Source organism: Sceloporus undulatus, chromosome 6, assembly GCF_019175285.1.
Source record: "Sceloporus undulatus isolate JIND9_A2432 ecotype Alabama chromosome 6, SceUnd_v1.1, whole genome shotgun sequence".
Classification (NCBI taxonomy): Eukaryota; Metazoa; Chordata; class Lepidosauria; order Squamata; family Phrynosomatidae; genus Sceloporus; species Sceloporus undulatus.
The window spans coordinates 55,750,678-55,778,151 of record NC_056527.1 but is presented as its reverse complement, the minus strand read 5'-3'; the positions used below and the strand labels follow the sequence as shown (position 1 = coordinate 55,778,151).

Sequence of the window (27,474 nt, the reverse complement as noted above, 5' to 3'; positions counted from 1 at the left end):
GCTTTTCACTTTTAAAATGCAACATTAGCTTAAATATTGTAACATTTAAAACAACAGAATAAAATTATTTAAACATTACAATTTTTTTTATTTTGTATCTTGATTGGGAGACCACATGAGCTCAATGAGGAGATCATATTACGTGGTGAGTCCCATCACTGAGAAGGCTGTGTAACAGTTGTGTGTACAGTAAACACTTACTGTACTAATGATGGTTTGCTCAATACAATATCATTATTCTGTTTGTAAGACTATTGCAGTGTTGCAGGTGTGACATATTTAACCTTAGCAGATTAAACCAAACAAACATCTGTTAATTGAAATCATATAGTTATGTAACTTTCTAAATATAATTATTTGTGCCTGTGCATAACATGTATTAAAGAAATTGACAGTAACAGTATGTCTGTATTTTCTGTCTGATTCAGGTTTGGAATTGCATTGTAAACCACTTAGAGAGTGCTTAGTTCACTATGAATCGGTATAGAAATGTAAAGTGCTATTGCTATCGCAGTTACTAGCCATTAAAACTTTACCAGAACAATGTCATCTCTTCCTTCTCTCTCAGTATTCAGGGGGAAAAGGAACAAACAAACATCTGCCAGTTTATAAACTAGCTTGTTTGCATCTTGTTAATATTTCAAAGTATCATTTTAATACATTCTTTTTCCAGTTAATAAAATCCTTCCTAGCCTCTAAGTTGTGTAGTCAGATGTTCCAGCTTCTCAGAAGTCACATTTTCATATGAAATCTTAGCATTTGTTATGATTCCTTCTGTTTGCCCTCTTGATGGTGCAGAATGCTCTTAACATCCGCTTTCTCATTTTTGAATACAAATAATGACTTATTATTTCCTTTGCTCTCTTGGTACATTATGTGAGTGATGCTTACTGTGATATGCTCTTAATGTGTGCTAAATTACATTTTAACCTTTAGCTACATCCTTATTTCCCCTTTGAATTCATTTCCTTATATTAAATCTTGGCTGTGGTTATTTCATGAGAATTTTATTTAGTAATTTGTGTGGGTTTCTTTGGCTCTTTCAGAGTACCATGTCTATGTTGTTTCTTCCCTCTACAAATTTAATTGCTTGCTAATTCAATTCAGTTTTCTCCCAATGCTGATCTATCATTGAGTAAGACTCATCAGCAGCTAACATGATACTACCATGAAAGGGAAGTAAATAGTCAATGACTAAGAAAATAGGTGTACATACAACATCCCCTTGACAATACGCCACATCCATGCACACACCCTTATGCGTGCAATTTAGCACAGCAGTCCATGTATATGAGGTGTAGCTGTAGCATACAAAAGTATATGTTATAATGCTTATGTTAGTCTATGATGCCAGTGTGATGTAGTATCTTAAGTGTTGGACAATGACTCTGGAAATTAGAGTTCAAATCCCCACTCAGCCATGGAAACCCACTTGCTAGCCGTGGGTAAGTCACACTCTCTGAACCTCAAAGGATGGCAAAGACAAACCTTCTCTGAACAAATTTTGCCAAGAAAACCCTTCAATAGATTTGCTTTTGAGTCACCATAGTCAGCAATGACGTGAAAGCACGGAACAACAACAATGGTGCCATAAGACTCACTGTTGGTTTTGCTTCAATTGATTATTATTATTATCATCATTATAAATAAAATAAAAATAGAACTTTAATTTATATCCCGCTTTTTGTTAAAACAGTCAAAGCGGCATACAGCATTAAAAAATACAATATATACAATACCCCCCTTAGAAAAGGATTAAACAGTTCTAAGAATTAAAATTACAAAGCAATAAAATCTAAAAACAATACAATAACTGTGGGCAGAATCATCATATATATATGGGGGGATCTTTACATGGCTGGGTGCTATTCTGGGAAGGCTTGCCAGAAGAGATCCATCTTGACAGCTTTCTTAAAGCTATCTAGGTTGGTAATTTGATGGATCTCATCCAACAGGCCATTCCATAAGATGGGAGCAACTGCGGAGAAAGTCCTCTGGGAGGTCGCAGTCAATCTGGTCTTTATGGACTGCAACAGGTTCCTCCCAGAGGATCTGAGTGCGCGGGACAGATTATATGGAAGTTGGTGATTCCTTAAATAGGTTGGGCCCAAGCCATGAAGGACTTTAAAGGGGATAATCAACACCTTGTACTGTGCCCGTAAACAATGGGCAGCCAGTGGAGTGACTTCAATATTGGTGTGATATGGTCACTTCTAGTTGTTCCTGTAATCAGCCTGGCTACTGTATTTTGTACCAGTTGGCATTTCCGGACTAGGCACAAGGGTAGCCCCATGTAGAGCACATTGCAAAAATCAAGTCTTGAGGTTACCAGTGCGTGTACTACAGTTTCGAGGTCACCTGGTTCCAAGAAAGGACGCAGCTGGTGTATTAGCTGAAGCTGATAACAGGCGCTCTTGACCGTCGCATTCACCTGATTTCTCATCTGAAGCGACGGATCAAGAAGCACCTCCAAACTGCGAACACAGTCCTTTGAGGGGAGTGTGAGCCTCCCTAGGACTGGAGGTTGCAACCCAATACCTGGTTTAGGGGCCCCTGCCATAAGTACTTCCATTTTGTCTGGATTCAACTTGAGCTTGTTTTCCCTCATCCAGTCCATTACTGCCGCAAGACAATGATTGAGGGCAGAAATGGCATCTGTTGTTGTCGCCGATGACTGAGACATGGAGAAGTATATTTGGGTGTCATCAGCATACTGATAACACTCCACCCCATGTCTATGGATGATTTCTCCCAGTGACTTCATATAAATGTTGAATAGCATCGGCAACAGGATGGCTCCCTAAGGGATGCCACAATCAAGCTCTGTTTTTGAAGAGCAACTGTCCCCAAGCATCACCCTCTGGAACCTGCCTGAGAGGAAGTAACGGAACTACTGCAAAGCAGTGCCTACAATTCCTAACTTTCTCAAGTGTTCCAAGAGGATGTCATGGTCTATTGTTATTATTGTCATTGTTTATATAGTGTAATCAGTGCACATGTGGCTTTACAAGTAGAACAATAACACCAGAAAAACAGCTCTACCAAAGGTGTACTTACTATCTGTCTATCTATCAATCCACCAATCCCCACACACAGGGGCGAGGAAGGAGTACGAGAAAAATAAAACTATACAATACAGTTGTAAAACAAATTATTAAAAAATATAACATGTAATAAAGCAAACTGACAAATACAGTGTGCCCAGATCATACGCGGGTTTAAGCATACACTCAAACCTGCAGAGAGCCGTGCAGGGACGCAAAGGGCGGTGCATCCCATTCAAATGAATGGGAGTGCACCCATGGCGTGCGTGCGCACCACCATCACATGCACGAGCCCCACTCAAGTGAATGGGGCTCAGGCATACATGTTTTTTGGCTTACACAGGGGGGTCCCTACTTGTGGAGGGCATCTTTGGTTTGGGAGAAGAGAACACAGAGCCAAATTTAGACAAATATCCTTTATGTGTGTTTGAATTCTATAATTTCTTCTGTTGCTATTACAGTCCTTGCTTGATGGCCTGTCAGACCTCCCAAAGTGGTATGGAATAAAGGAAATGCAAGCCAATTGGCTAGGAGACTGCACTGGATCCCACTTTGAGTTTATTTTAAAGGTAAGTGCAATCACTGAAAACTGCAGTGACATTTCCATAATCATCTCAGAGCTTATGTTATGTTAGAAACAAACATGTAATCTGGGTAAAATGGGGAACTCTTTGAATGAAGTACTTTATATGGTCTTATGAAGAATCAATGAAATACACCTTCAAATACTGCTGACCTGGACCCAGGTTGCCCAATTTCCTGATCATATTTAAATATCAAACATGCCAATAGGTGACATGTTCTTTAATATCACCCATTTTGGGCCCAAATCCACCCCTCCTTTTCATAGTTTGAACTACAGTAACTGTTATGTAGTGTTGCACACTACAGACTTTAGTTGCAAACCACAGTTAGTAACAGCTAGAACTGATTTATAAACTATGTTTTTAATTAAACATGGTTAATGAATATATTGGTGCAGATAATTCAAGGGTAGGCTGCTTGACCATTAAACAAAATCGAGAATTCCAAGTAAAGTAGTATATAATGCTCTTTGTAGGAGTGAGTCAATCACTTTTTATTCTCTATTATGTTGCACTTTGCTATATGTACAAAATACACGGCAAAAGGGAAATTCCTAATCCCAGTGGCCACCAATGTTTTGTGATTTGAGTAGAATGTCTGTAACCAAGATTGTTCAGAAAATCATCATATCTGTAACCATTCTGACTGTGGCTGCAGCCATAAGCACATTGTTGAGCTTAGTTGGCCTATATATACAAATAGAATTGAACTGTAATAAGTAATCAAGTTTGGTTATTGTGCTAAGGCATAGTAAGGGCAGAGATAGTCCTAGTTTGTAGAACAAAGTATGAAAACTTTGCTGGTAAGTAAGACAGCAATAACTGAAGTCTTTGGATAATAAAAGGAGACAGGTAAATTGTTGTTGAAATAAATAGTCTGGGAAAATAAGTTGGTGGTGGCAGTTCAGGAGGCTTTAAATCAGGGGTGGGCAAAGTGCAGCGCATGGTCTACATTGACAAGTCTTGGAAACATTTATTTTCTGGACTACAGCTCCAAGAACCTCCCAGCCAGTGTCATCACTGGCTGTGATAGCTGATGAATTGAGCATTCTGTCTGAACTGAGCCATTATATTCTCAGATGCAGCGAATGGCCTCCAGAAGAGAATATGTTGGTAGAATTTATAAACAGTTAGAATCTTTAAGTATCCCTGCAAGAGAAAGTCATCTGGTTTTCTGGAGAAGATTGCAGTAACCTTTTCTCTCTTTTGTCAGGTTAATAACGAATCAACGGGAGAGACAATAGCAGCCTATGCATATGCACCTGAAGCCATATATGGCATGTCCCACATACACATCTTACCTAGCCATAGACTGTTACATGGAAATAACAGTCTAAAAGAAGCCTTCCAGAAGGATTTGGTGCCAGGCAAAGGTGATTTCCCTCTCAGTTATCCTTTAGTTCTTGTACTTGTTTTATTAAGACAGTTTTATTTTGGCAGCCTGACAGGTTTCAGCAAAATGGGTGATTCACATGTAATATTTTCAAATATGAACACTGCGTATCTATTAAGAGAGATATAGAGCTATCAGCTCAGAAGTTGAGTAAAAGGGATAGGTGAGAAGATAAAATGGTGTGTAGGGGGGATAACTGGATAAGGTCATGGGCTGCCCCCACCCCACAGCCAACCGAAATACCTCCGTTTTTCTCTGCAGCTCTTCTCAAAATGACAACAGGTCATTTACTTTGGAGCAAAAATGGTACTGAAAATTTGTTTGAAATGAATTTGAGGGGGCTCTTTGGTGGACTGGTGAAAGACTTCATAGCCTACAGTGGTAGGGCCAAGGGGCCACATGTCACCCATGGTCTGCACTTGACCCAGACCTGTTCTAAAATTATGTTTGGGGGAAAACCTATTATTCTTTTTCAAGAAAACAAAGAAGATATAAAATTGATAGGAAAAGCTTTGAACAAAGGAGAAATGTTAAATTCATTAGAAATTGATTACATTAAAAAAAATCCTTTATAGCTTTAATCAAAGTACTATTTGATCTTCAAGGGCTGTTTTATGAGATTTTAGTAAGTAAACAGCAAGATGTGTGGGATAATAAATGGGCACTCTTGGCATTGTGTTTCTCTTATAATAAATTTTACTATAATAATTTTTATATTCCTTAAGATTTTGCAGACACTCTTACCTCAGTGACAGCTGTGAGCTTGCTTACCAGTCAGGAAATCCCTGTAGTCATATCAGCAAAATCAGAGTTTGAAGGCTACCTTGATGCTAAAATTGGTGAGTATGAAAGACTTGCTATGATTTTTAAGTAGCATATTGAAATCATTCCACTTACAATCAAAACTGCTAAAGTTGCAGTCTCAAGCTTCTAGAAGCAATAATGGAAGGATAATTAAGGATCTGCTGCTTGACGATGCTACTACCAGGTTTGCCAGAGTCAGCAGTGGAAAAAATATATACTTCTGTCTCTTGGTGCACAGGAATTAAGGCAGTCCTGGCTTCTTTGGCTCTTTTTCTCCCTGATTCTGTCACCAACCTTTCTCCCAACCTGTTGTCAATCTTGAAGGTTCCAGCTATGCCATACAACAGGAAGACAGTGGAATGGAGAAGAAGGCTGAGGAGAAATAGTTTCAATGTAAGATGAGCCTTTCTGAATCATACCGAAGGCCTGTCCAGCGTACCAGTCTATTCACACAATGGCCAGCCACATGCCTAGGAGAAGGCCACAAGCAGAACATGAGTACAACAGCACTCATGTTCCACAGCAACCAATATGCCAGGGCATATTGCCAATCATATGCCAGGACATCCCTGTGATATTAAGAGTCCATATATGCACCATGCATAATTTTATATACTTGTGTCTTTTCCTGTCCTATACCTTATTTACCTTTTTTCTTAGTGCAATGCCTGATGTTGTAACCTTTTATTATGGATGAGTTGTTCCAGCTGCTTGATTGTTTTGACTGCCTTTTTCTGCATCTTTTCCAGCTCTATATCATCCCTTTTAAGGCAGGAAAATGGTGGTAATTTATTTCTATCACATCAGGAGATTTAAAGATATATGACTGTTCTTGGGTTTTGAATCTGTCAATCCTAGGTATGCAGATGTTTTTTTTAAAATATTATATGAAGTTATGTTATGCAGTCCCAGCTTTGTGTTGTACTTGGAGTACAGAGACCAAACCCATGCATTGTTTTTTATTGTAAGCATTAATTAACATTGATTTATTTTTAGTAAAATGTTTCTCAAGTTTATGCCTCTCCATTTTAAAAGCTGTCCATCTATACTTGTTAAAGATCAAACATTTTATTTATCGTTATCTTTTTTCAGTGGATAGCTTTAAAGAAACAAACACAGGCTCAAAACCTTTATTTGAAATATCAGATAAAAGAAGAGAATATGAAAGAATTAATTTACTCAAATTGCTCATCCACCAGCATCATAAGTATTAACAGCCAATCCCAATTATCTTTGTGCCTTACCAAAACAGCAGCATCCATATATAAATGCACACACAGCCACCTCTGGTAACAGCAGGCTTGCAATGCTGCAAGATTTGCAGAAGTATACAAAGTTTACCCCCCCCCCCCAAAGTACCCTAGTGGGCTTTTTTTAAAAGCCCAATAAAAAGTGAGTGTATTCACTAGCCAGAAAATACTGACTGGTTATTTCAGGGAATAAACCAGAAAACTGTATGAAAGGAGGCAATAGAATGGAATATGCTGGGAAAGGTGTGGCTGCTACAATCCTGAATAGTGGTCCTCTACACTGCAATAATTGGTTGTAAATCCCACTTATTTATCCTTATTTTGATTGGGAAGGTTCACTCGTGGTGTCTAGAGCAGCTGACATCCCCATCCAATCCAACTGCAGAAACAGAATTTGAAATGTTTCTCTGTTTCAAAAGCAAGTTTGACATTTAGTGCAGGAACAGCTCTTTTAGATGGACACATCTAACTTCCACCCCAGTCTCTTGTTACTCTTTGGTTTCATAGAATTATTGCTATTGAGAGTCTTAACATTTAGACTTTCTTTGTCACAGCAGAAGACCTGTTAAGGCTGGTATCGCAACAAGAATGTAAACTATTTAAGTGTTGGCCAATAAGAAAATCGGGCTGAGAAAAGTAATCTCTGGCATCTCAGAATAGGAAGCCCAAGATGAGAAGGTCATATTCATCTCTAAATACACACTGAATTTAATCTGCAAAGGGAGTACAGTTGGATTGAATGCAGAGCATTTCCATTTTACAGACATTTTTAATTTTAAGACTAATTTTATAGGCTGAAAGGAATAAAGAAAATATGGGTTGAAGAAGTTGAAAGTACACACAAGGAGTGTACAGTTTGTATTGCTGGTTAAACTCTGAATAGGAAACCTGCTTGAATGAGCTTCCATTTTGAAATAATGAAATGTTATATAACCTCTGTTTTAAAAAAAATGCTTTCCATTATTTTCCCTCTCCAGGAATCCCTTGTACTGGACCAGATGATGCTGAAATTGCTAGGAATTTGGGCCTTTCATTTGAAGAAGTTATTGAAACTCTATCAGATGGCTCACAGAGACTGATCAACTCTGGAGAGGTTTGTGCATTGCTGTGAGTTTCTGCTTTTATCATCTCTGCCCCTTAACATTGCTTAGGAACACTCTGACAAGCATCTGCTCCACAAAGAGACTCAAATTTGTTGCCTGAGACAAAGTAAGCTGGTATTACATCGATGTATAGAAGCTGGCTGGATAACTGAAGCTTACTTTAAGCCTTGTAATCAGATGGCATCTTCCACTAGACATGAAACACCAGGCAGGTTTGGGAGATCTTGGGATATGTTGTGTGGCCTATACTGTTCTGTCCACCACCAAAGGGGAAAGAGAATTCATGAGGAACAGCCAAGATACTGCCATTCTTTTCTCCTAGCGACTGTTTACTGAGGTAAACACCTCACGCTTTCTAATCAATGGGCCAAAGTAACTTCTCAAAGTTGTGGGGCCCTGGTTTATATGTAGAACATCACACATTTGTTTCATAGGCTCAAGGTTTTAATGTAGAAACATTTCTGCTTAGCATGCCATGTGGTTTTTATACTCATCAAATTACCTTTAGAGTTAGAAGGAAAATGAAATCTCAGAAAAGAGCTTTTTGAATCCTCATGAACCCAACAAGTAAGTTGCATTATTATCTAAGGAAAGGAAACACTTCTAGCTGTTAATCACTAAAAAAGATAAATGTAAATGAGAGGCCTGAACAGAGAAAGGAGAGTCTTTTGGGAAAAGAATCAGAATTATTATTGTTCATTAAATTATTATTTTAAGCATTTTAATCCTGTTCTTTGGTTGCAAGGCTCCCAGAGCAGTCTATATAAGGTTAGTTAGGGTAACAGAGAGCCAACATGATGTAGTTTGAGTGTTGGATAAGGGCTTTGGGAAACCAGGGTTTGAATTCTCACTCAGCCACTGAAATACACTGGGTGACTTTGGGCAAGTTATATTCTCAGTCTAAAAGGAAGGCAGTGGCAAGCCTCCTCTAAATACCAAGGGTATTAAAAGAATTGGCAGAAGTAATTTCAGAGCCATTGGCAATAATCTTTTAGAACTGAAGAACAGGAGAAGTCCCAGCAAACTGGAGGAGGACAAATGTTGTCAACATCTTCAAAAAGGGGAAAAAAGAGGTACCCAACAATTACCGCCTAGTTAGTCTGATATCAACACCAGGAAAAATTCTAGAGCAGATCCATTAAACAGAAAGTCAACATGGGTTTTTCAAAAATAAGTCATTCCAGACCAATCTCTGTGTCTGTCTGTTTCTCTCTCTCTCTCTCTCTCTCTCTCTCTATCTATCTATCTATCTATCTATCTCTCTTTCTCTCTCTTGATAAAATTGCCAGCTTGGTAGATGAAGGGAATGCTGTGGATATAGCATATCTCGATTTCAGTAAGGCCTTTGACAAGGTCTCCCATGACATTCTTACAAAAAGCTAGTAAAATGTGGGCTAGACAATGCAACTGTTAGGTGGATTTTTAATTGGTTGGTTGGCTGAACCCAGAGGGTGCCTAGCAGTGGCTCCTCATCATCTTGGAGAGAAGTGACCAGTGGGGTGCCACAGGGTTCTGTCCTGGGCCCAGTGCTATTCCACATCTTTATCAGTGACTTAGATGAAAGAATAGAAGGTATACATATCAAATTTGCAGATGACACCAAATTAGGAGGAGTAGCTAATACACCAGAGGAGAGGATCAGAATTCAGAATGACTATAGATTAGAAAGCTAGGGCAAAACTAACAAAATGAATTTCAACAGGGAGAAATTTACGGTACAGTGGGACCTTAGTGTCCACTGGGGTTTGGTACCAAGACTTCCAGTGGATAGCAAAACCCGTGGATGCTCAAATCCCATTAAATACAGTTGCATAGTAAAATGGTGTTCCTTATATAAAATAGCAAAATCAAGGTTTGCTTTTTGCAATTGACATTTAAAAAATATTTTCAAGCCATGGATGCTTCAAGTCATGGATAAAAAAATCCGTGGATATAGAGGGCTGACCGTACTGTACTTAGGCAGAAAAATGGAATGCATAGATATAGGATGGGGGACACCTGGCTTAAGGAGACTACATGTGAAAGGGATCTAGGAGTCCTGGTAGACCACAAGCTGAACATGAGCCAACAATGTGATGCGGCACCTAAAAAAGTCAGTGCAATTCTAGACTGCGTCAATAGAAGTATTGTGTCTAGATCAAGGGAAGTAATAGTGCCACTTTATTATGTTTTGATCAAGCCTCAACTAGAATACAGTGTCCAGTTCTGGGCACCACAATTCAAAAAGAAAGTTAAGATGATGTACATGTACAGAGGAGGGCAATTAAAATGGTGAAAGGTCTGGAAACCATGCCGTACGAGGAGCAACTTAGGAAGCTGGGTATGTTTAGCCTGGAGAAGAGACAGTTAAGAGGTGATATGGTATCCTTATTTAAATATTTGAAGGGGTGTCATATTGAGGCTGAAGCATATTGAGAAACAGAACAGTGGATTCCACCTCAACATTAGGAGGAACTTCCTGACAATAAGAGCTGGTTGACAGTGGAACACACTCCCTCAGAGACCGGTGGAGTCTTCTTCTTTGGAGGTCTTTAAGCAGAGGCTGGATAGTCATCTGTCAGGGATGCTTTGATTGTGAGTTCTTGCATGGCAGGGGGGTTAGACTTTTGTGGCCTCTCCCAACTCTGTGTTTCTATGATTCTATGAATAAATATTGCCAAGAAAACCCTAGGATAGGGTCACCACAAGTAGTTATCTTTCCAGATCTCAGAACTGTTTAGTACCATTGGGGAAAGCATAACGGAGAGTGTAGCAAGAGCATCCTCAGATTCTGCATTGTGGAGAATAACTCTTTGGGATGTTTGCTGCAGGGGGGGAAACAGAATGAAGAAGATATTTTAAAACACAGCATTATGTAGTAGTCTGAGTGCTGGACTAGTACTTGGGAGATCATAGAATCATAGAGTTGGAAGAGACCACAAGGGCCATCCAGTCCAACCCCCTGCCATGCAGAAACTCACAACCAAAGCATTCCCGACCGATGGCCATCCAGCCTCTGTTTAAAAACCTCCAAAGAAGGAGACTCTACCACACTCTGAGGGAGCATGTTCTACTGTCGAACAGCTTTTACTGTCCCCGCAACCTAATGTTGAGGTGGAGATGCTAGGGTTTGAATCCTCACTCAGCCATGGAAACCCATTGGGTGATTTGGGAAAGTTATACTCTTGTCAGTCTAAAAAGAAGACAATGGGAAACCTCCTCGGAATAAATATTGCCAAGAAAATCCTAGAATAGGGTCATCACAAGTCAGAGTTCACTTGAAGGCACATACCAACACAACAACAAAGAATAATACATCATTAATAAATTAAAATGATATATTATTATGTCACGGGCCACCATTTTCTTCCAGCCACTTATTTCACTGATGTATTGGTTACATTTATGTTCAACCTTTTTTCTAATGATACATAGAAACATGACTGTGAGTGCTGTAACAGTATGATTAGTGCATTATAGTAGTTGTGTTCTCTCTCTTTCTTTTTATCAGTTCACAGGTATGAGCAGAAAACAAGCATTAAATGCCATCACGGAAAAAGCCAGAAATAAAAGAGTAGGGGGATACCTAACAAGCAATAAGTTAAAAGATTGGCTGATCTCCCGACAGCGTTATTGGGGGACACCTATTCCAATAATTCATTGCCAGTCCTGTGGTCCTGTGCCTGTGCCATACCAGGACTTACCTGTGCAGTTGCCCAAGATAACATCCTTTACAGGCAAGGGTGGCTCACCATTAGCTTCAATTTCACATTGGGTCAACTGCACATGTCCAAGGTGAGTACCAGTATATTATGCTGCATATTTTCTATAGAGTGGTTAAAAAAATTGAAAAGTATCCTTTAAACTAGTTGAAAAAGTCTTTCAAACCTAACTATATTTTTAAAATTTTTATTATTGTATGTAGCGACTGAATATTTTGTTTGGGGTGGGAACTGGGGAAGGAAGGCAGGTTATGTAACTCTTAAAAAAATGAAGTCTTTTGCCCATTGTATGTGAATAATGATGTATTTTTAAAATCTCTGCTTTGGGCTGTGGCTTGTTGATTAAAAAAAGACAAAAAATATTACCCACTGTCAAAGCAGAGATGAGTCTTATGTTTCTTCCAATGTGCCAAATCTTTTTAAAACAGGAGAAACATTGTAAGTTCGTGTGTTTGTTTCCTCTAGATTATCTATATCACAATCAGAATCACATTTAGAGAAAGATCTTTAGACTTCCTTCGTTATTTTACAGTCTCTCGCTGAAGAAATAAGGGATTTTTGTTCACTTCTTAAGTCTGGAACCAGGGCTGCTGTACACATTACTTTAAAAAGAAATAGCAAATAGTAAACACTTTGTTTTATCTTGTTTCAAATCAAGGGATCAGGAAGTTACTGCTCTGTCCACCAGAAGATTATCTCTACACTGGAAAATTATAATGTGCAAAGTCACTTTGAGACAAGTGCATTTATCGTAAATCTGAGCACCCTGTTGTTTATGGCAGGCATCTTTTTGGATCAGAAAGAGATTTTATGCTGACCAGATTTAAGGCTTCTGTTTGCTTGGTCAACAGACTCTAATTCAGATTGAGAGAATTACATATTCAATGGGGAAACTAAAGCTGTACTGTCTTAGAATCTAAAGCTATGTGGATGGTGGGCAGAAAGTACTAGAATGTACTCTTATCCTGGGGAGACTCTTTCTTCATCATGTGAATAATGGAACATGGCTCTCAGCAGAGCTGTTATGATGAATTCTGTATTATTAGGATGCCTTGCTGGAGTTGTAAGTGATCTCACACCTTTCACACTCCAGAACACAGTCGCAGTAAACCTGCCACTTTCTCTGGACATTCAAACACTAGTGAAGACATTGTATCTGGTAATGAGGTGCCTCAGCAGTGTGGCTCAGGAGGAGTTTCTCTATTTGCTGTTGTTGTTACAAAAGGCAGTTGAGATAAAAAGAAGAACTCAGGCACTGGCAACTTTCAACAAAAAATCCTTGTACTATATATATATATATTTCTTTTTTAATGTTGCCAACAGTATTCTCTTTAAAAACCTGTCTAGTGCAAAAGACTGTCACAGAGTTATTCTGATACCAGCATTGTCTAAGAAGAGACAGGCTTAATGAGGGCTTAGCCTTCAGGGTTGCTTTTAATGCCAACTTTGTTTCTCAGATATTTTGAGGTAATAATGAATTCTTGTTTTCAGCATCATTGGGGAGGGCTTCTAATTGGGAATGGGACTGCAGTCACCTGGAGCTCCAGACTAAATTGCCAGTCTGTTCCATTTACCCTTAGCATGTCTGACTTAGTGGTGAAGCTAAGTCCTAACCTACAAGTTCAAAATGATCATCTTGTACAACTCTCTTGAGACTCTTCTAATTCAGAATATAGGTATTTTCTAATTCGGAAAACTGGCATGCTAGTTTTCTGTGATCAGTGGAATGGATGTGGAGAGCTATTCCGTCATGCAACTGCACGATTTTCAACTTAAATTATGTAGCACTATCCCATGTTGCTTCTCCCTGATATATATATATATAAAATGCACACACACACACACACTTTCAGCAACCACAGCCAGCCTATATGTAGCACATGTAGCCAATCCTATCCAACTTTGTGAGACTGAGCAGTCTACAGTACATCCTGTAATATTCAAGGAGGGAGAAAGAGATAGAGAGAGAGAACAAACTTCATGTTCAAGACTACCAGTGAATTGGATCCAGATTAGGTTAGTTGCATTAAGTTCCTTAAGTGATATTTAACTCTTCAGATTGATTTTAAAGGGAATTATGTGCAATTAGCATAGTCTGGAGACAAATCAGTATCAATATTTTATTACTCTGGCACATTTTTACTTTCCTGGGTCACTAATAGGTTTCAGATTTCTACATTACAAAGGTCCAGATAGCAACAGCCTTTTGTCTCTAGCCATTTCCCAACTAACCAAACTAACCAAACATTCTGTGCTGCCAATCCTTTGAGTTTTGAAGGACTCTGCATTGGAATACTGATAAAAGGGGGAAAGGGTTGTGACTCTAGTGAAATCTTAAGGTTTGACAATAATGCAGAAGAACTGGAAGTCATTGAAACCACATTGGAAAGGTAGCAGTGGTGATAGTCGTTAAAATGTGTACTCATGCATTTGTAAACTATTTGTATGAAGTTGAGAAAGGAAAACGGCATAGCACTGATTTTGTACATAAGTTGGAACAGACATTCTTGCGTGGTTTTCATTTATGATCCCCTTGCTTACAAAGTACAGACTTGTGGATTTCAACTCTGCCAAGACCTGTGAGGCCTCATTTTCACATTTTGGTTAGAAGCTACATTTGTGAAATAAGTGTGAATCACAGAATTGAAGAGTGCACATTTGTTTCGATATGGCCTTTTTAATCTCTAGGGAATAATAGCAGCACATCACGCAAATAAAAACTTCTAGCCTATTACCTTATATCTCAGTGGAACCCTAATAATGATAATTTGTGTTCTTCAGATGCAAGAAACCTGCAAGGAGAGAAACAGATACCATGGATACATTTGTTGATTCAGCTTGGTATTATTTCAGATATACTGATCCCCATAACTCTATGAAGTAAGTAATTCAGGTGCCCTGCTTTCTGGCAGCCTGCCCTACCTGTAATCCTATTAGTTGATCCAGCCTTTCATAGCCCAGGTTGGAAGACAAGACTAGATAATCCTTTTGTCTTCAGCTTACACAGAACACAGTGAAAAGAGGATTCCTGGAAGCAAATCTTTTGTGATTTTGTCATTGTTACCCATTCCCATTTACAATAGTGTTATTGGGTTGGCTCTTTTAAATTGTGCCACTTAGTGCAGTTTCTGATGTGGTACAGATCTTCTCATAACCTCAGAAGGCATGTTGTAGCTTGTCAAACCTCCCAGGATCTGAAAAACTAACCAAAGATAAAAAGTAATTGATAACCATCTATGTAAACAAATATTACCTCTTGGTATCAGAATAACACATAAGCCTCAATCCAATTGGTAGCGTCAATTAAAGTAAACCAGTTAGATCAATGGGAATTACATAAACTTTTTCAGCCAACATTTCTTTCTGAAGCCCACTCAGTTTGGGACTAGCAATTTGATATAGGTCAAAATGTATTTTATTTTCAGCTAAATTGGTTATGTATAACCAGGCAAGCTGTAACCAGGGACGTAGTCAGGGGGGGGGGGGTTCTTGGGGTCCGGGCCCCCTCTTCCATTAGAAAAATGAATGGTGTGTGCTGCTGCGCCGCTGCACCCAAGCCCCAATATAATGGTGGCACTTAGTCTGGACCCCCCCTTCCTAAAATCCTGGCTACGTCCCTGCTGTAGCATCTGTTGTTATCATCAGTATTATTATTGGTTTCTACCAAATGTTACAGACTAGAATTCTAGACCATTAGTAAGACGGATTCTATCCAAAAATCCCGGAGTCAGTGAGATAATGTGGCATGCTCCAAGCAGTATTGTTTTTTGCAGTAGTACTGTTCCTGTCTGTAGCAATTTCATTCAGATGTTTTGTTGGTTCATCTGAAACTGCTTCCAGAGCCACTATCACTGCTGGAGCCACTGCTGTTTTCTTTTCAGCATTTTTATATCATCATCATTTTCCTTTTCCCCTAGCCTTGGGACTCAAGGCAGATGAAAAAAAGAGAACAACATACTGATAAAAGCTCACATTGCTAAAAAAAAACATACAAAGGTTAAAATGTAATTAAAGTATCAATATAAGCAGTTTCCAAAGGCCCATTGAAATAAGAGTGTTCTCCTGCACTAGAAGGACACCATGAAGGGTCCAGTCCCACCTGAGGAGTAGCAATTCACTTTTAGGCATATAGATCCTATGTTGAATGGGGCACATATCCAAATAAATATTCTTAGAAGTGCAGCATTAAAATTGCATGCATTTAGGAATCCATTTTATGAGAAACCTACATAGCTGGGCTATCTGAAAGCTGTTGCAGAAAACAATTCCTGCTAATTGACACTGTAATGGTTTGCATGTCTGGTCAGACATAACCATCATTCACTCCGGTTAGAATTATTTTGCCTAGGTTTAGAACTGCAGTTTTAGTTTCCTCAATGTTAAAAATCGTTGAAAGGTGTTTGTCTCTCAGATGATGCATGGAGCTGCTATATAAGACATAATGGAGCTTTTAAAAATATTTTAAGGTGACTTTTAAAAATATCTCATGGCTATCTCTTTACATGCTTTTAATAAAATCAGAGCCTAACTCTGCCCTTGTTTGCATGAAAGGTATGTAAAAACTCAAATTCTTGAGCCATCTGTATTTGTGGCTCCATGTCTGGATGAAGTTGTTTGCTGCATCTTGCTGACTATATAATCCTTGGGAAAAGGTTTCTTGCTGGGGATTTTGATAAGAATCCTAACTAGGAATGAGAAGAAATTCTATTATTTCATAGCAAACTGCACCATTTTGCATCAGAAGCTCAGGAAACCAAACAGATTATTTTGTAGTTTTTTGTGGGTTTTTTGGGCTATGTGGCCATGTTCTAGAAGAGGTTATTCCTGACGTTTCGCCAGCATTTGTGGCTGCCATCTTCATAGAAAATATTATTTTGTGTTTTATGCTATATTAGAGACCACTTGTTTGAAATGAGCTTGAAGTTATTTTAGGTTGTTGTTCCTGGTGGTCTCTTTTAACTCTAAACAGAGGAAATAACTCACTTTTGCTGTTGCTGAGCTTTAAAAAAAGAGCTTTTATTTAATTTTAAGTGGAATGGTTACCTTGTAATGACATTGCTGTTATTAGAATATAAATGTATTCCTGTTTGCCTGTTCTAACTATGGCACTGTATCCCAGGTGGTATATCCCTTGCATGGAATATATTTCCAGGCAGTCCATAAGTCACATACACTGACCCAAATAACACACACAGAACTGTCAGATACCCTTGACTCTTATCCAAGTGAACACGGACAGTATGAAGACTGCATTTTGTGATCCAGCAATTCAGATTATAGTAACCACTGAACATTCAGAATGGATTTTGTTCTAATGTAGTAACACCAGGTTGCCCCCTAATGGTAACATTTAAGCATAAGCCTTCTCTGTAAGACTGAAATCCTTTGGTATATATTCATTCTAATTGGAATACTTTTCATCTTTCTTGATCATATATATATCTGTGGGAGGTTTATTTTTGGTTTTTTGCTAACAGGCCTTTTGACAAAGACTTGGCAGATCATTGGATGCCTGTGGATCTGTACATTGGAGGAAAAGAACATGCAGTGATGCATTTGTACTATGCCAGATTCTTCTGCCATTTTTGCCATGATCAGAAGATGACTAAACACAGGTAAGTAGGACATCCATTGTGATCCCTGCCCTGAAATAACAGACATTGAGTGTAATAGAAGCTGTATAGAGAAAGACAGTTCTTAAATATGCTTAGTGTAGCCTTAGGTTCTGTGCATACCCCAGCTTTTCAGAGACCTGTCAGTATCCTGGTTTGTACCCTGTTTAGGGATGGATGAGTCCAGCCTGTTCAGCTACAATTTTAAAGCCGAGAAGTACATTGCAGAAATGCACTTAGTTAAAAATGTACATCAAATAAAATTCTATTTCCTCCCTTTCCATGGTACATACTTTCATTTTCATTTCCACAGTAATCATTTAAGTCAAATTGGATTTATCATGTTTCAGACAATACTTACAGAAATCTCAAAGTAACTTGACAACACTACCAGTTCAGCTGGGAGAAAAATTTTATGCTGCAATGTAACTATCCCAGTTACCTATGAGATAGTGTTTCCAACTACCATCCTTCCTCACATACAGTATGCCAAGCAGGTTTGAATCAGAGCTTGACAATAGCATGTTACTTGTAACAAATTATTTTGATAACTAGTTACATAATGCAGTAATAAGCTGGAGTAAATTGAGTCAGTGTGAGTGATGGGAGTGGAGGATGCCTTACTAACTTAGCTGCTCCAAACAGTGGCACACTTGGTCTGGCATGATTGGAGTGAACTGTGTGAGGGAGTTTGGAGTAGGAAGGAGTTTGCTCTGCATGACTGAAATTGACCCAAGCAGTTATTTGAAGCAATTGGATGCTAGAAAAGGAAGGAGATAGTAAGTGACTCCTTCTGCATGCCTGCCCAGAGCATCTGTGTGCAGTGATCATAGAAGCTGTATGTTCTGTTGAGTAAGAGGGGGAGGATAGGAATCCAGGTAGGGTAGTCTGTTGAAAATTAAGATGATAAAAGATGGAGGAAATCAGGTGCTTTTCAGTGCTTCCAGGACAGATTACATTCTTGCATTTCACCAGAGGATAGTTCCTGTTTTTAAATAAGAGTTAAGTTACAATACTTACATTGATCCGTGGATATGTCGACGAAGTTTTTTGGGTCAACTTTTTGACTTAAATTTCTAGATATACATGAGTATATGCAGTATGAACATAGGCTTAAGATCTAAAAGACATGACAGAAAAAGAGGAGGGGGAAAGAATTAAAGCAAACTCACACAGATGCAATATAGTAGCAGCTAAAATGAGCTGTTAGAAATAGAACAACTTACAAAGAGGAGGAGGCTGATGAAACTGGTCTTTCGGCAGGATTGATGAAAATAATGGACTCACTTTTATCTCCCTCTGTGTTTTATTGCCCTCAATACCGCTATGATCATTGCGGAATAGCGGTCTATAAATAAAACGTATTATTATTATTATTATTATTATTATTATTATTATTATTATTATTATTATTATTATTATTTGTTATAATGAGATGGTTCCAAATGAGGTGAAGAGTGGCATTGTGAAAAACACAGAGAGAAGGGGGTCTGGGGAGTGAGGATAGGATAGTGGCACAGTATGAGCTGGGGAATACTGTGACTTATTTTAAAACATAACAGAATCCAAAATTGTGTTTCAAATTGTGGTGTGGTATAATAAAAGAATAAAATCTGAAGCAAGCTCTCTCCATTATGTGACTTACAAAAGCAGTGAGTCTGTGACCATGAGAGGGAGCTATTACTGTAAATCTGTTAATAATTGACAGTAAACCTTAGACTAAGGAAAAAGGTGGTAGAAGGCAGAGTTCGCTGTGAGTGAGAATGGCTTGCTTCCCAGACTTTTCTAGGCTCTCTTGGCTGTTCTTTCCTCTTGTTTCCCAACCCACAACTTATCTTTTTATAAACAAATATTTTTTGAATTTACCATAGATGGGAAAATATTTTGTGTACTTACCAACATCTGTCTCTGTAAACAAACACATTCTGAAAACTCTGCTTGTATCAACATGGCAATGTATGTGAATTAGGATCGTGTCATTAAATCATAAATATTCCCTGGAAAATTAGCTTCTATCTGGAGACATACCAATTTTCTCATATTTTGAACTAAAGCTGGCTTTCCCATGTAGGTCAAGCATGATTTCAAATAATTTCATTTATTTTTAATGGCAAGAGATGAAATCTAAACATCAACAATTCCTACATTTAGCAATTGTAATTAAAAGTACATAAGGTTTTAGTAACAGAGTATTAAACCTGGAAAGGGATCTTGTAATACCTTTAAGACTTCACTGAAGGAAAGAAAATAGTCGCATAAGCTTTCATAGACTACATTTTCTTCATCAGATTATGTTAAACTGTTAATGACAGTTTAGCAATTAATAACATTCTAAGAAAATATTACTTTATTTCCTTCTTCCTATCCCTTCCCTTCCTCCTCAGTTTTTCCTCTGAGGTGGAAAGCAGCATCTCAAATCATTTGACTAGTAAAATGAGCAAACTATGTCATCATGTGCCATAAAATAAAGATCACTCTGTATGATCGTCTGCCACAAAATAAAGATGTCCCATAAATTCTAGGCATTCCCTTTTATGTTATATTAGTTATGTAATGACTGTGGCGGTGTGAGAAGAAACCATGCTAAGCAATCCCTGTGTTAGTGCTAAAAGTTACTGTTTGGACTGCAACATCCCGAATCCCCTGAGCCACCTTCCTTTAGTAGGCAATAGCAATAGGAGTAATGATGAAAAATCCTCGTGTTACATCCTTCAGAGTTGATTACAGTGCAGTGGCTGGGATGGCCAGATACTGTCCATGGTCCCCATGTCCTACTTACAGACTTCTCAGAGGCATCTGGTTGGCAAGGGTAGGAATAGAAGGGCTATTAGCCATGATGGCTGCATATTATTTACATGATCAGAGGGAGGATGTCTGTGTATGTTATTTGTTGTGGAGGATGAGCAGGATGATACATCCCTTGTCTGAAATACATGAGACCAGAAGTGTTCTGTATTTTGGATTTGTTCAGATTTCGTAATACTGTACCTGTATTTGAATATAGATAAAGAGATAATGAGGCTGAAGAGATACTGAGGATCTGTGAAATGGCGGGAATCCAAGTGCAGTGCTTGACACCAATCCACATCACCCATCCTTGCTTCTCTCTCCAGCTGCGTCTCATTCAAGGCTTGCAAATACATTATAGTAACATAGTTCAAAAATGTTTAGATTTTGGAGTATTTCAGAATTCTGGATAAGGAATACTCAACCTGTGTTGCATTCCTGTCATGCTTGTGGACTTCCCAAGGACTTCACTTTGGCCAATATGAGAACAGAATGCTGGACTAGAGGTTTTTTATTCTGACCAGAGCTTGTTTTATGCTTGTATCTTCTGTTTACAGCAGGTGTATGCATTAACGTCTGTTATATATATAATTTAAAACTTCTGTGTTTCACTATTCAACAATTACAAGGCTCTCTAAACCATTCATAAAGGGTTTCCAGAGAGGAGAAACGCCATGGGATATTTTAAAACTGCAGAGCAGCATAAAATTAAATTTATAACAGGCCCAGTATTTTGCAAATTAAAACTCAGCCCTAGAACAGAAGATTTAAAAGGCTTGGGACAATAAAAGTCTTGACCTGACACCAGCAAGGCATGGCTAGTGCTAGAAAAGCCTTTCTAGGGAGGGGCTTAGAAAGCTGGAGTGCCACATCAGAAAAGACCCCATCTTTAGTCGCTACTTGCCTCATGTCTGTAGACAAGGGAACACTGAAGGGTCCAATCAGATCCATATAGGACACAGCTGCTCTCCTGAGAACATCCTGTTTAAGCAGGTACTGCCCAGATAGAAATCCTATAGAAACCCTACTTTGACCTATGGTGAAGGGAGACTCTGCAAGAATGGGGACCTTGTTTCCTTCTAGATATTATTGAACTACAGTTCCCACCACTCTTCACTTTTGGTTATGCTAGCTCAGACTGCTGAAAGTTGACATCTAACAATAGTTTATCCACCTGTGCTTTACAGGGAACATCTATGCAAAAGTTATCCATTTCTACATAAAGTCAAATGTAAGGGGAAGTTGCTTCTGGCAAAGAGCTGGATTCCAAATGGCAGATCTCCATTCTTTATCCTTGGAATGCTCAACTTGATGTTCCTCCATCAAATTATGCAAGTTTGGAATTGGCTTAAAATACATTTTGTCTGTTAATGTCAAAATTATTCTTTCTTTGTCCTTAGAGAGCCTTTTCATAAGCTCCTAGTCCAAGGCCTTATCAAGAATCGAACATTCAGGCTAGCGACAACTGGGAAATATTTGAAGAGAGGAGAAGTGGATCTTACTGGTAAGTGAGGTTGTGATGAGCATTGGTATTTTTTTTTAACATTACAGCTTTATGTGTTATTTTCTGAATCCCAGTTTTGGTAACAAGGATATAAATCAGTCTATTGGGGGGATACAGACAGCCCAAAAGGGGCGGCTTAGAGCTGCCACTTTTAGGCTGGATCGAGGCCCAGGCAAACAAGATCAGCTCCTTTTTGGGGCAAAAAAAGATGCCCCTTCCCCCATAGAAAAAGTGGCGCCTAAGCACCACTCCCCAGGTGGGAAAGAAACTGGCTGGCATGTAATTACCAGTCTGGCTTCTGTCCCACTTGGGGGCGTGCCACATCTAAATGCAACGCCTTGAAGCCAGCCCCAAACTGGCTCAAATGGGCTGTCTGTTCAGCCCCTTAATTAACTAATTAGCTAATTACTTTAAAGGGATTTCTGCTTTCATATGTTTTAAAATGTCTGTATGGGATAGAATTAAAAGCAAACATAGGTTCTTTTATGGGTTTGTGGGGCAAAAACAGACTGTTTTCTCCATGTATATATTTAGGTCCTGAACCTGTTCACCTTAAAACCAAAGAGAAGCTCCAAGTGATGTGGGAAAAAATGAGTAAATCTAAGCACAATGGTATAGAACCCAAAGAAATGGTCCAGCAGTATGGAATTGATACAGTCCGACTCTACATCCTATTTGCTGCACCTCCAGAGCAAGACATCTTGTGGGATGCAAAGAGTAAGGCTTCCTTCTGATAACAACACCCCAGTTCTTCTGTTCTTGATTTATATTTAAACTGTAAAATACTTTTTGGGGTTTACATCCTTGACAAAGTCTTTCTGGTCTGGTCTTTCTTTTTGGACAGAACTTCTGATTAAATGCATGTTTTTGTTTTTTTTACTGTTGCTGCTTTGTATTTGATTAGATTTCTGGGCTATTTAGGAATTGTCACAGATGCACACGTTATGCACATCTAGTTTTCTAGAGCTTGCTGACTTAAGATGTGACACAGGAGATCTTTTAAAGGATTTTTCTCTGCTCTTTTTCCTGATCTACATTTTCCCCTGAAGGTGTTGTTAGTGCCACTGCAGAAGAATGCAATTGCAATACCTATACCTGTTTCTTTTTCTCCTGGAGGCTAAATACCAACTCAGGGACTTGGATAATTCAGCCCAGGAGAAATAGTGATCCATCTATCAAAGCTTTTTATTCTGACATAGAATCATAGAATCATAGAATCGTAGATTTGGAAGAGACCACTAAGGCCATCCAGTCCAACCCCCTGCCATGCAGGAAATCCAAATCAAAGCATCCCTGACAGATGGCCATCCAGCCTCTGTTTAAAGACCTCCAAGGAAGGAGACTCTATCACCCTCCGAGGGAGTGCATTCCACTGTCGAACAGCCCTTACTGTCAGGAAGTTCCTCCTAATATTCAGGTGGAATCTTTTTTCCTGTAGCTTGCATCCATTGTTCCGGGTCCTAGTCTCTGGAGCAGCAGAAAACAAGCTTGCTCCCTCTTCAATATGACATCCTTTCAAATATTTAAACAGGGCTATCATATCACCTCTTAACCTTCTTTTCTCCAGGCTAAACATCCCCAGCTCCCTAAGTCGTTCCTCATAGGGCAGAGCAGTTGCTTTAAACTGTGTTTATAAATTTTAAATTGATTTATTATTTCATATATATATATATATATATATATATACACACACACCACACATCTGCTACTTTTGGTATTTAGAATATTGGGTTGTGATTGACTTTGCTTTATTACATAGAAAATTGATGTTTGGCAGAGCTTAAAAGCCACAGGGAGAATGTTTGCTTTTTAATTTTTATTTTATTTTGAATGCTGTGAGAAACACAAACAAAAGACTTTCACTAAGGGAGCTTTCAGAGAGAGTTTGTTTGCCATGATCCAGTGAGCTTTGTGTTCACAAAGCATGTGGGCAAAACTGATTGTCCTTGCCAGTTTAAAAGGCAGACTGGGGATCAGCAATATCAGCACAGCTGGCAGAAATGATGCCAGATTTATGTGCCAATTATGTAAGGCTGCAGCAGCATGAAAGCCTGCACATGGAGGAGTAGGATTCCAATGGTTTTCTAAGTGTGATTGTTAGCCCTTAAAGACACATAATAGTGGTAAGAAGGGCAATGATCTATATGTAGACAAGGCCATGTGCTTTGTTCTTTACACCTCTTGACGCTGTTCCCATGTTACAGATAGAAATGAGACGTGCATCCTCTGGGATGGGCAGCTGCAGTTATTTTGCTCTGCCATACAAAGTTATAACTCATTCTGAGTCCTTCATTCTGAGCATGGTGTAGTGGTTTGAGCTTTGGACTACAACTTCGGAGACTAGGGTTGGAATCTTTGCTCAGCCATGGAAACCCACTGGGTGACTTTGAGCAAGTCACACTCTCTCATAGGAAGGCAAAGGCAAACATCCTCTGTACAAATCTTGCCTAGAAAATCCTTTGAAAGGGTTGCCTTAGGCGGGTCACCATAAATCGGAAGTGACTTAAAGGCACGGAACAACAGACAGCATACTGATTTCACTGGTTAGTGTCAGCTGAAGTGAGGGTTATGGGAAAATTGATTGTTGGATTGCAGTTTTGGAACACCCAATAACTGAAGTTAACTGGATAGTGTACAATACATTAAAAATATAAATGCAAACAATAAATTAATGATAAAACCAGTGCATAAAACAGTGCTAAAAGCTAAATGCACTAAAACAATTATAAAATGTCTAGAAGAATGAAAAGGTCTTTTCATCTGATGCCCCAAAGACCATGCTTTATAGACTAATCCTTCCCCGCCCCCCAGTAATTAGGCTAGAAATTACACAAATGAGATATCACAATTGAAGAGGCCCTGTTGGTTGTAGCCATCTCACTGCAGTTCATGAGGTTCTGGAGATCTAGGTCGTATAAAAATAAATACTGCTTCCCAGTTTTGTTTTGTTTTGTTCTTTAAGGTCAGGGATATTGCAAAAAGTATATGCAAAATTTCCAGAGTTGATCCAGATGCTTTTGAAAAGTTCTGTTATTGTTAATTTTTCCATAAAGAATTCTTCCCTCAATCCTTTCTGAAGAAACAGAACTACCTGTCAAATCTGGATTTCTCTCTTCATCAAGGACCTCTGTTCTGTTGATTTTTTTTTTTTCAGGCTTGTAGTGGAGATGGGAGGTCATGCCTCTCCTCCAGTGTGTGATAGGGTCAATGTGTTCAGGAATGGTACTTGAATATAATGCTCTAGTCTTTTAAGTCAGGCCTAAAATACAAATCTATCTGATTTCTATAAGTAACTGAAATCTGTCCCGATTCAATCATCAGGGCTATCTTGAACTTGGCTTAATTAGTTTTGAAGAGTTGAGGGTGCTTATTTTATCTTCTTTTTCCAATTTGTATCACTTGAAGCCATATCTTTTTCTTTTATCTCCATGACAAGAATGTACTTATTTTTGTCATCACCTTGCATCGCACTTGGGAGGGCATCTTTGGTAAAGATTTTCTGTCACTAGCCTTCAGCTTGAATATTTTTACAAATACAGTGTGTGGCTGCTGTAGCATAAACCCATGGAGATTTGTTTAACTCGGTTTAATAAGGTTTATAATTAAATGTTTTTAGATTCAAAATGGTTAAATGCTGACTCACTACAAAGGGCAGTACTGTACTTCTTGTCAAGTGTTCCTCTTCAGGCAACGTTATATCAGCTCATGCTAATGAAATCCTCTCTCCTACTTGTCATTTTTCACTCAGCTGATGCCATCCCTGGGGTGCAACGATGGCAATCTCGCCTCTGGCACTTAGCAACCAAATTTATTGAAGCCAGGAATTCTGGAACTCAGCCCAGTCTTCAGATGCTGAATCAGAAAGAGAAAGCTGAAGCCAAACATATCTGGAAGCAGAAGAACCATGTGGTCTCAGAGGTTAGAACAGAATTCTGTTTGTTTTTAAAATGATGAAGTCACCTTGCTATGGAGTGATGTACTAGCCATTGTCAGTCTGAGAAGAATATGCACTTTTAGTGCTACTTAAAATTTCCTTCTTTTAAAAGCAGAAGAAAGTAAATATGATTCCACTTTGGCAGGGCAGTTTTCTGTGGGTCTGGGAGACTTTATTTATTTATTATTTTTGTTAATTTATACCCCACTTTTCAGCCACAAAGGTTCTCAGAGTGGTTTACAGATTGCTAATTTGACAGATCCCTGTCTTACAGTCTAATAAGACATGTCACAGCAGGAGAAAGGAATGGCAATGGGGAACAGAATCACGTCTAGCAGATTCTGCCAGCTTCTTTCCCTCCAAGGCCAGTACAATGGCAGTTGGAATGGAGGGAGGGCCTTTCATCTGCCTCTGGGTTAGGCATGGTGGAGCTACCCAACCCTAAATCTGAAACCATCTGAAAGTCCTCTTCTGATTTCCTGAAAAATTTCATTTTTGTTAAAAAAAAAAAAACAAGTATGGTGGGGGGCACACACCTTGTCTCAGGGGGAAATTATTTTTCCTGGAAGTTTCCAAGAACACAAATATTTTTTTAAATTTATTTCATTTGTGTGCTGCCTTTCTCCCAGAGGGGACCCAAGGTGGCTCATAGATTAAAAAAAAATAAATTACAATAAAACTTAAAAGAATTAAAATTATCTCAGAACAGTATAAAATCATATAAAATATATAAAAGTTAAAAACATGACTAAAACACACCTACTCCATAAAAACCACCCTGATATGATTATATATCAAATGCCTGCTTAAATAAAAACATCTTGGCTTGCTGATGAAAAGCAAGCAAGGAGGGGCCAGCCTACCTTCCCATGGAAGGGCATTCCAAAGGGTGGGAGCAGCCACTGAGAAGGCTCTCTCTCATTTCCTCACCAACAAGCCTGTGATGGTAGTGGGACCAAGAGAAAGCCTTCCCCCAAAGATCTTAGTGTTATGGCAGGTTTGTATGGGGAGATACGTTTCTTCCAGTAGTCTATACCTAAGCCAAGTAGGACTTTATAGGTCATGAGCAACACTTTTATTTATTTATTTATTTATTTATTTATGAAAAGTGTACTGATAGTTGGAGGGGCGCTCTTGGAAGCAGACAAAGGGTCAGGAGGCATGTATTATCTGTGGATCATATGTTGTTCATCTCTGCTTTAGAGCCTAAATGATTCCCCAACTGTGGCAAGCCTAGATAAGACAAGGCTAAGCTGGTGATCTCCAGTTGAGGCTATGGGGTCTGGGCGTAGAGAGGGTTGTAGCCCAAGACATCTGAAGAGCACCAGTTAGAGGAAGCTAGAATACTTATCTGTATATTTCATGAAGTTTGTTGCCTTGCTAATGATATAACAGTGTTATGTTCTGTCTTTACCATAGGAGTCTTGGTGGTGCAGTGATTAAATGCCTGTACTGCAGCCCCTCACTCAAATCCATAAGGTTGCAAGTTCAATCCCAGCAAAAGGGCTCAGGCTTGATTCAGGCTTGTATCCTTCCGAGGTCACTAAAATGAGTACCCAGATTGTTGGAGGACAATTGGTTTACAGTTGTAAACCACTTAGACACTGTTAGTTCAGTATGAAGCGGTATATAAACGACACTGTTTGTTGTGTTTTTTGTTTCTTCTTCGCTATATTGCAAAGCTGAAAAAACGCTTCTAGATGCTGATAATTTTTATCTTGCTCCAAAAGCTAAGGGTGCTTGATTAATGTGAATCAT

General features: G+C 38.8%; 1 protein-coding gene across 2 annotated transcripts in view; it reads left to right on the top strand.

Moving 5' to 3' along the window:
- Positions 1 to 27,474, top strand: part of LARS2 (leucyl-tRNA synthetase 2, mitochondrial) — a 66,658-nt gene that overhangs the window by 24,567 nt on the left and 14,617 nt on the right. For both annotated transcript variants that reach the window (XM_042474848.1, XM_042474847.1), the window contains exons 8-17: positions 3,506 to 3,613; positions 4,842 to 5,001; positions 5,756 to 5,860; positions 8,053 to 8,168; positions 11,669 to 11,952; positions 14,661 to 14,759; positions 17,357 to 17,494; positions 21,679 to 21,782; positions 22,317 to 22,499; positions 25,531 to 25,700. In XM_042474848.1, the coding sequence (XP_042330782.1) occupies positions 3,506 to 3,613; positions 4,842 to 5,001; positions 5,756 to 5,860; positions 8,053 to 8,168; positions 11,669 to 11,952; positions 14,661 to 14,759; positions 17,357 to 17,494; positions 21,679 to 21,782; positions 22,317 to 22,499; positions 25,531 to 25,700 (1,467 nt within the window). The remainder of the gene's footprint in view (positions 1 to 3,505; positions 3,614 to 4,841; positions 5,002 to 5,755; positions 5,861 to 8,052; positions 8,169 to 11,668; positions 11,953 to 14,660; positions 14,760 to 17,356; positions 17,495 to 21,678; positions 21,783 to 22,316; positions 22,500 to 25,530; positions 25,701 to 27,474) is intronic.